This window comes from Mastomys coucha, unplaced genomic scaffold, assembly GCF_008632895.1.
Source record: "Mastomys coucha isolate ucsf_1 unplaced genomic scaffold, UCSF_Mcou_1 pScaffold20, whole genome shotgun sequence".
NCBI lineage: Eukaryota > Metazoa > Chordata > Mammalia > Rodentia > Muridae > Mastomys > Mastomys coucha.
This window is the reverse complement of record NW_022196903.1, coordinates 128,415,925-128,424,562: the sequence shown is the minus strand read 5'-3', so window position 1 is coordinate 128,424,562 and position 8,638 is coordinate 128,415,925. Positions and strand designations below refer to the sequence as shown.

At 47.6% G+C, this 8,638-nt stretch overlaps 1 protein-coding gene across 1 annotated transcript in view; it reads left to right on the top strand.

The window, feature by feature from the left end:
- Nucleotides 1-4,605: 4,605 nt before the first annotated feature.
- Nucleotides 4,606-8,638, top strand: part of Lrp6 (LDL receptor related protein 6) — a 128,520-nt gene continuing 124,487 nt past the window's right edge. The window contains exon 1 of the mRNA XM_031383631.1: nt 4,606-4,898. Within this exon, the coding sequence (XP_031239491.1) occupies nt 4,844-4,898 (55 nt within the window). The 5' untranslated portion in view covers nt 4,606-4,843. The remainder of the gene's footprint in view (nt 4,899-8,638) is intronic.

Genomic DNA, 8,638 nt, shown 5'->3' with positions numbered 1-8,638 from the left:
ATGTCCCATCCAGGGCTGAAAACTCCACCATCGCTCTTTCTGCTCACTGACAGGATGTGGGCTTCTGTGGATTGAGATCTACTGTAAGGAGAAGCTTCTCTGAAGAGGGTTGAGAAATGCTCTGCCCCCCAAGTAGCTCCCCTTTCCTCTCTCTTCTCCCGAGAGCTGGGCATATCCTATTCTGTCAATTCTTTCCCTGATTTGTCACTCTGTCTACCACCCAACTAGACATCTCTTTCAAACATTGGTGCTTCCTCAAACTAACTTTACCTTCGTTGTTTGGAATTAAGGATGTGTACTAAGGTGTGTCTGTATTCCAGCCAGAAGGATTAAAGGTGTGTGCTAAGGCTGAGCCACACCACAACTAGAAACAGGATTTTTTTTTTTTCAGTAACTAACACAATTTAGGGGTTTATAGTGTGGTCAGATATTCTTTAAGAACACTGCCTGACATTCCTGACCATACTGCCTGCCATGGCCATACTGCCTGTCATGACCATACTGCCTGTCTGGGCCATACTGCCTGTCATGACCATACTGCCTGTCTGGGCCATACTGCCTGTCATGACCATACTGTCTGTCTGGGCCATACTGCCTGCCATGGCCATACTGCCTGTCTGGGCCATACTGCCTGTCATGGCCATACTGCCTGTCTGGGCCATACTGCCTGCCATGGCCATACTGCCTGCCATGGCCATACTGCCTGCCATGGCCATACTGCCTGCCATGGCCATACTGCCTGCCATGGCACTACCTTCAGCCAGTCTTCCGTTCGGTACCTTTTGGGCCCCTTTCTTGCCTTCTCTTCTATACCATATTACTCAGCCACAGCTCTTTTATTTTCTAGTTACACTGGATGCTTCATGGTTCCAGATTTATTTATTTGTTTATTTACTTATTTATGTGACCCTAAGGATAGAACTTGGAGCTATGTTTTACATGCTGGGCAAGGGCTCGACCACTGAGCTACATCCTTCGCTCTCTATAGCGAGAATCTTAAGCTTCAGTCTTCCATAGGTCCTCGGGTAGCTCAGAAGGTTTTATTTTAAGACATCTTACTGCCATTGTCAAGAAAACTGTGGCATAGCTGTTAAGTATTCTGTGAGCCACGGTGCCATACTAGACTAGTTCCACAATCATTACTCCTGGTTGTTTTTCCCATTCTCTCTTGACCCCGAATGTCATCTATTTTGAATTTTTCCAGTATATATTTCCAATCGGATATTTTTATAAACACTTCGAATATGAAAGGCCTGGGTTCTCAGTTAAGAACTTGGTTCTCAGGACTCACCATGGACAGTTCACAGCCATCCATACTGTTAAGCTCTAGGAAATCTGACATTGTCTTCTGGCTTCCTCAGGCACCTGCACACATGTGCCCCGACACAGACACAGACACAGATTCATACAGAAAAATAACAACAAATCTTTAAAAAACCCAGAATACCTATAATATAGTGTAACTTATCACTGCTTTTCTCCTCAAATGGCTTTTTGTTTGTTAGAATCTAAGTCTTTATCATGCAGCCCAAACTGAACTAAACTCATGGTCTTCCCACCTCAGCCTCCCACACAAGTGTTGAGATGACAGGCTGCTCACTAAGCTTGGCTTTTTGAAATTCTTTTCCTTTGTTCTTTGTAGGTGAGGCTGGCCTTCAACTCCAGAGCTTCCGGTCTTTACCTGCCAAGTGGTAACACCACCAGCCTGTGTCACATACCTGCTTGAAATGGTTTTCTGGTCTTTTCTTTTTTTTTCTTAGTATAAAAGATTCCTGTTTTACTTAGAGACCTGAAGTCTACCTCAGTACTTCTCTCTTCACAAGCCCTACTGTTTTAATGTCTTGTTTTCTCAAATTACCACCTCAGGCCTGTTGTTCGCTGCCATATGCAAAATTCCTCAGCATCCGCAAACTTAGCTTGGCTTACAAGTTTTTTATTAAGCCGGGTGTAGTGACACTGTCTTGCCATCCAAACATTTGGAAGATGGAGGTAGAAGGATCAGGAGTTCAAGGTCATTCTTGGCTGTACAGAGAATTGAATGCCATCCTGGGTTACATGAAACTCTGCCTCAAGACCCCCCAAATAAATGAACAGATAAATAAATAGACAACATACTCTAGTAATAAACACAATTTATATGTAATGGTCCACCCTCGTCTCTTGACATTGCCTAAAGGCCCCCATAGTTTAGCAAGGTGCGGCTACTTTCCAATCCCAGCATGCCTAGAGCTCTAGCTAGCCTTCGCATCTGCCTTGCATCTGCTTCTGATGCTTCGTTGGCCTGGTCAGTTGAGCAGACTCTTGAGGGACATTTCAAGCCAAGGTTCTCCAGGTATTTCCCCAGTCTTTGAACTATCTATGCAGACTTAAGAGTGTCTACATCTGGCAAGTATAACATTTTAATTCCCGTGTGTTTCCAAATCAGGTTGTTAGCCTGAGTGTGAGGGCTATGGCTATTCTCATTGTTAAGTCACCAGCACTTAAGCCCAGGGACCGTGTCTAATGTGCAATTAAATGGCTGAGTGACAAATCGGTTCTACAATAAGAATAGCATCCTTGGTAGGCTTATATTATAGAGGTTCACGCCAGTATCTTTAAGAAGTAAAAACACAATCTATTAAAGGGCAGGGAAGAAAAGCTCACCTCTATCCGGATACCTACTATTGCATTATCAGTTCTGGTCTTTCCTCAACTATACGATAGGTCTGTGCACACATATGCACACAGATTACAACAGTATAATTGAGGTTTTCAGTTTCTTCCCACAGTACAAAAGCAAGTCTAGGGCCTTGCATACGAAAGCCTGCCACCAAGCCATATCCCCCTCGGTTCTCCATTTTTGTCACTTTTAAGCTTAACTGCATGTAATTTTTTTATTGTTGTTGTTGTTTACAAAAAAGTGTGTGTGTCCTGGAAAGGGTGAGAAGCATAGCATAGATCATATAAGTGGAGGTCAGAGGATGGTTTGGAGTGAGGTCTCTCCTTCCACATTGTGGGTCCTAGGGACTGAACCCAGGCTGTCAGGCTTGGTGGCAAGTGCCTTTACTCACCAAGCTACCTCACCAGCCTGCCTGCAAACATTTCCCAGCACTCTTGTACAATCCTCCAAGTTGGTTGCTTCAGGTTCTGTTACTCAGGACGTGAGTGGCCTTGGATAAGTCACCGAGTGTCTCAAATTCTCGTTTTCCTCATGTGCACCAAGGGAATCAGGGCACAGCCGGTCTTATCTCAGGTTAGTTCTGAGTGGCCCATCTGATAATGTTCTTGCAAGCCCTAGGTGAGCCCCTCCCCCATTCTGCAGAAAGGGTGTGTGATGGCTGGACAGAACCCAGCTGGTGGTTAACTCCTGGAGCTGGCCAGCTTAGGTTGAAGCTGGCTGGCCAGGGGACGGCAGAGGGCATCTGGGCCATTACTCAGGAATGCCCACTAGGGGATGCCTACGTAGGGGTAGAGGTTGTTCTGGGGGGCTCCTTTTTCCCCCTCTCAAACTTGTAAACCCCCCAAACAGCCATGTTTTATTTTCTCTTTGCTGTTAGGTACAGATGCCATTATCTAAGGATTTTCTCTCTCAGTTTAGAGAGCTTTAGTCCTTGTTAGCTTAGTTCACACACACACACAAAAGTCTGTATTTCTCAGACGACAAGTTAAAAAAATGTTTTTTCTTTAATTTTTTTTCTTGGTTTATATTCATTGTACGTAATGAGGGATAAGATTCAAGCACGTAATTTTCTTTTAACGTATGAACCCCTATGTGTGCCTCTTCCCTCACCGTTAGCTTCACACTTTTCCCCATAGTCATGCTTTTATTTTTTTATCATCTATGTGTTAACTCATATATGAAGGCATTTCTACACACACACACACACACACACACACACACACCCTAGATCCACGTATGAGGGATACTTGTCTGTGTAAGGCTTATTTATGTGTATAAAAATCCTACAACCTTTGTCTTTTCAAGTTAGGTCTTTTCCCCATGTGTGTGACTTTATGTGTATATGTAAAACAGGCTCCTCACTGAGAAAAAAACATACTTTTTGTCTTTTTTTTTTTTTTAAAGTCTGAGTCTGGTTTATTTTACTTCCTATGAGGATTCTCAACCCAATCCACTAGAGATCTGCTCCGCGTTGGCTTCTGCACGCCCTTCCCCTCTGCTCCGCCGCTTCGAGCGAGGGTGAGCCGCACCGGCGCTTTTCTTTTCCTCCGTCCCTGGCAGCCCCGAGCGTCCGCAGCTCCACCTGGCTCGGCGGCCAAGCGCACAAAGAGCGGCGCGGGCGGCGACGGGCCGGGACGCAGAAAGTAGTCCCGACCACGCCGGCCCCCGTGTCGGCCGACGTCGCCTCACGCCCTCCGCCGCCCGGGGAAAGAATCCCATCGGAATGCGCCCCGGGAAGACCTTTCCCCGTCGGCCCGCGGGGGCTGGCGAGGCCCACCTCGCGGGGGATCTGCGGGGAGTCGGCGCGCGCGGCGGTCGCGGCTCCCGGGGTCCGGCCGCGGCGCGCCGGGGAGGGGGTGTCGGGCGCGCAGGGAGACGGCGGCGGCCCCGCGGCGGATCCCTGCGCCGCGGCGAGAGGAAGAGGCTGAATGAGGCGCCGCGCGGGGGACGTGGGGCGCCGCGGGAGGAGGCGGCGGCATGGGGGCAGGCGCTGGCGTCGCGCGAGCCCGGGCCGGAGCGGCGCGCTAGAGCCCTGACGTGCGCCCTTTTCTTTCTTCTCCCGGCCGCGGAAAGCATGAGCGTGCAGACCCGCCGCTGCGGCGGCCGCCCCGGCTCCTGGCCCGCGCGTGCCCTGGCCGCCGGGCGCCGGTGAGGGCCGCGAACGCGCGCGGTGCGGGGGGGAAGATGGGGGCCGTGCTCAGGAGCCTCCTGGCCTGCAGCTTCTGCGTGCTGCTGAGAGGTGAGGCGAGGCCGGGCAAAGTTGCGGGGGTCCGGGGAGGGGGAGGGGAGGGGAGGCGAGGCGGCGGGGACCGCGCGGGGGAGAGAGAGAGAGGCCTGGCGCTGGGGAAGCCGCGCCACCGAGGGGCCCGCGGTCGGGGGGCCGCGCCCGGCCGCGGCGCACACCCCTGGCCGGCCCCGCGGCGCGGCCGGACAAAGCTGCGGGCCTCGGGGGAACCCCTGGCCCCCCGCGCTCCATCGGAATGACCGGCGGTGCCCCGCTCCCCTGCGCTCGGGGCAGAAAGGGTCTTTTGTAGTTGGGCTTTCAGCACCATTGCTGTTGACCTCCCTCTCCCTCGAAGCCCTCACCTTTCCCGTGTCTCTTAGGTGAACTTTGTTGTTGTTGTTCTTTAAACCCCACTATTTTTTACCCCTTCCCTCTCTAGGCCTTGTTCCAACTAATAATTGGCTTCCGTTTGGGATAGAATGGTCCTGGGTGAGAGCACAGTTGGAAATTGACTCTAGGGTTATAGGTCGCGCGTTTCAGCATTGGGGAATCTTCTGAGCCCAGAATATAAACACCAACGTTGCCCTCGTAACCCCTAGGTATTCAGGACTCGTCCCCACTCCCCCCACCTCACCGTTTGCGGAGTGTGCAAGTGTACAGTTGGCACCAAGTAGGGAAGTCATCCTTATGTGGCGAGGAGCCTATCCTGGGAACTAAGTTATCATTTGCTGGGCACCCCTGGGAACTGCTTGGCACTTTAGTAAATAACAGAGAATGCCCTGGGTAATTTGCTATGGGAATCGCTTAAATGTCGTGGCTCTGTGGCGTTTGGGGTTGGACTGCGAAGCTGAGACACAGACGTCCTGACTTTTTGTCGTGTGACAGTTTGCAAAGGGAACCTTGGCGACCGGTCTTCTCCAGTGGATGAGAGATGGGAGTTGGTGTTGTTTGGAGGGTTACCTATGCTGAGTGAGGTGCTGGTTGACGCAGTGTCTTGTAGCTCGCTTTTGTTAGCTTCATTTGTGCCAGTTAATGGGACCTCTCTGGGATTCTTAGCTATTAATGTAACAAGCCAAACGTTTAAGTTCTTCAGGAGTATGGAAGTTTGCAAAGTAGGATAGCAACTAACAATCTTAGGATGAAAATGGGACAGCCGCATCATCTATGTATGTGTGTATTTGGGTAAGAGTAGCTGCCTTAAAAAAGCCTACCGTTTTCTAAAAATAAACATATCCCGAATTGTCTAGTCCTACTTGTAAACACCAGAAAGATAATTACTGTTTAATTTCCGTGGCAGAGAACTCAATATTATTAGATACTCAAGAGATTTAATAAGTATGTGTTTATTTTGTTACAAACTCTACGTTGAAAGATTTTGCTATAGCTGTGAGAAAGTTATAATTGACACGTGAATATGATTGACAAGTTCATAAGAGTTAAAATGTAGAACCAGTGGATTGATTTAGAATTGGGAAGTCTTAAGTCCGAGACTTGGGATGGCTTTAGCGTTGAAAGTCTAGTTGCAGTTCTTAGATGGGGCATGGGGCTGTTGGTTTATTTTGATAACAGGTTTGAGCCTAGAGCTGAGTAGATTCATTACTTAGTTTAGAGGTGGTGAAGCATGATATTGTGTAACAGACCAAGAAGAGGAGGTAACTGTCCCAAGTGGAGCTTACTTTAAAAGTGGCACAGTAATGGTAAGGAGGGCTTTCTTTTCTGCTCTGTATTATCTAGTTGTGAGCGTAGATCATTTCAGCTGGAACTGTCTTTTGGTGTAAAAGATTCCTAATTTAAAGTCTCTTCACTTCTTGATCCTGTTAGCCTCTGTGGTAGGTGGCAGTCACCCTTGGTTTCCCAGGAGCAAAGTGTGTGATTTAATTCTTTGTAGAACCCAGGAGAGTGGTACTTTTACCGTGGGTTTGGGATATGTGTGGCTTTGGGACTTGGTCCCTTATAGCCTGGTTTACTTACCAGCGGTCATTTAATACTGCCATGGCTAGGCTGCATCCCTGTCCGCATTATCCAGTGACAAAGTATATTGGGAAAAAATTGAAATCTGAGGATTTTAACACCACAGTCTTGAGTTTAAAGCTAGATCTTCATTGTTCCTACTTCTGGCTCTCTCTCTGTCTCAGCTTATCTATAAAACATGAGTAATGATACCTGTCTGGCTGATTTGCAGGGTCATTAGGTGTGTTTAATGAAGTAACACATGAGTACTTTCCAAATATTAATTAAAAAATGTTTTAAAGACAGGATCTTTCTGTGCTGCCTAGGCTGACCTCCAAATGCAACTCAACTATTCTCCTTTCCCACCCTCACTCCATGGCTGGGGTGACAGACATGTCTCACCACATATTGCTATAAATATTGTTATTTTTATGTGTGTGGAAAATTTTTATTTATGGATGTGCCCTCAATTGTTGTTGATTAGAGATTTAATTTGTTTAAGGTTCAAGAGTGCTTGAAGTAGGTGATACTGTGGTTGTTTGTAAGAAGTTGGGGCTCTATCAGTCAGCTAGTTAATGGTAGAGCAGGGCTTTCCTCCGGTCCCTGGCCAGTGTGCTTGGAGCAGCCCCTGTGTGTATCTCAGTGCCTTCCTCAGGACAGTTGGAGTAAGGCGGACAGGGCTTTGCTCTTTCAGACCCCACAGCTTAGGTTAGGTCCCCAAGTACCAATAGAAAAAACATTCTCTCTGATTTTCTAGGTGAAAAATTTTTGGAAAGAACCCAGTTTTATAAAAGATTAATTTTTAAAAATCATGTGCTTCTGTATATAATGGACGTAGAAGCAGAAGCATGGATTCTCTGGAGCTGAAGTTACAGGGGATTATGAGCCACTTAATGTGGATGCTGGGACTTGAACTCAGGTCCTCTAGACGACAGTGTGCACTCTTAAATCCAGCTGCAAGAATTACAGTATTTGAAGGCAAGCATGGAAGCACATGCACTTGGGAGGTAGAGACAGGAGGCAGGGCTGTCCTAGACAGCATAGTAAGTTTGAGGCCAGTCTGGGAAAAGAAGAGAAGAGAAAAGAAAAGAAAAGAAACCTTTATCGATAGCAACGACCATTACTCCCAAACCAAAAAACAAGTTTTTAAGTGACATCAAAGTAGGTATTTGGTTAAGTACTGTATCTTGGTTTTCTTTGAGGAGACTTCTTAAAATTCTTATTATTTACTCTAAGAAATATTTTTATTTTTGAGAATTTCGTACATGCATACAATATATTTTGGTCATATTTATTTCCCTATCCCTTCTCCTAACTCTTACTCCTGACTTCTCCCAGATCTGCTTTCACCCTCTCTGAACTTTGAGTTCTTTCTCTTTAAAATTGTGGGTACCAAGTCCAGTTTGTGCTGCCCATATACTCATGGGTTCGGAACCATTTACTGGCGCATAGTAAACCTGTCAGGGGCCACACATGTAGAGAAAACGGACTCTTCTTCCTCCAGAAGCCATCATTTGTAGCTCCTCAGCAGTAGTGGGGGGGCTCCTGAGCCTGCCCCACCTCTGCTAGAGCGCAGACATCCTTGATCTTGTGTGGGTCTTAGCCAGCCAACCGCAGCTGCTGTGAGTTCGTGTGTGCAGCGCTCCTGTCATGGCCAGAAGACATTAGTTTGCTCAGATCCTGCATGACTTATGCCTCTGAAAATCTTTCACTCCCTCCTCTGAGATGGTCCTTGAGCCTTGTGGGGAAGGGAGTGCAATGTAGATGTTCTATTTGTGGCTGGGCTTTTTTTTTTTTTTTTTTTT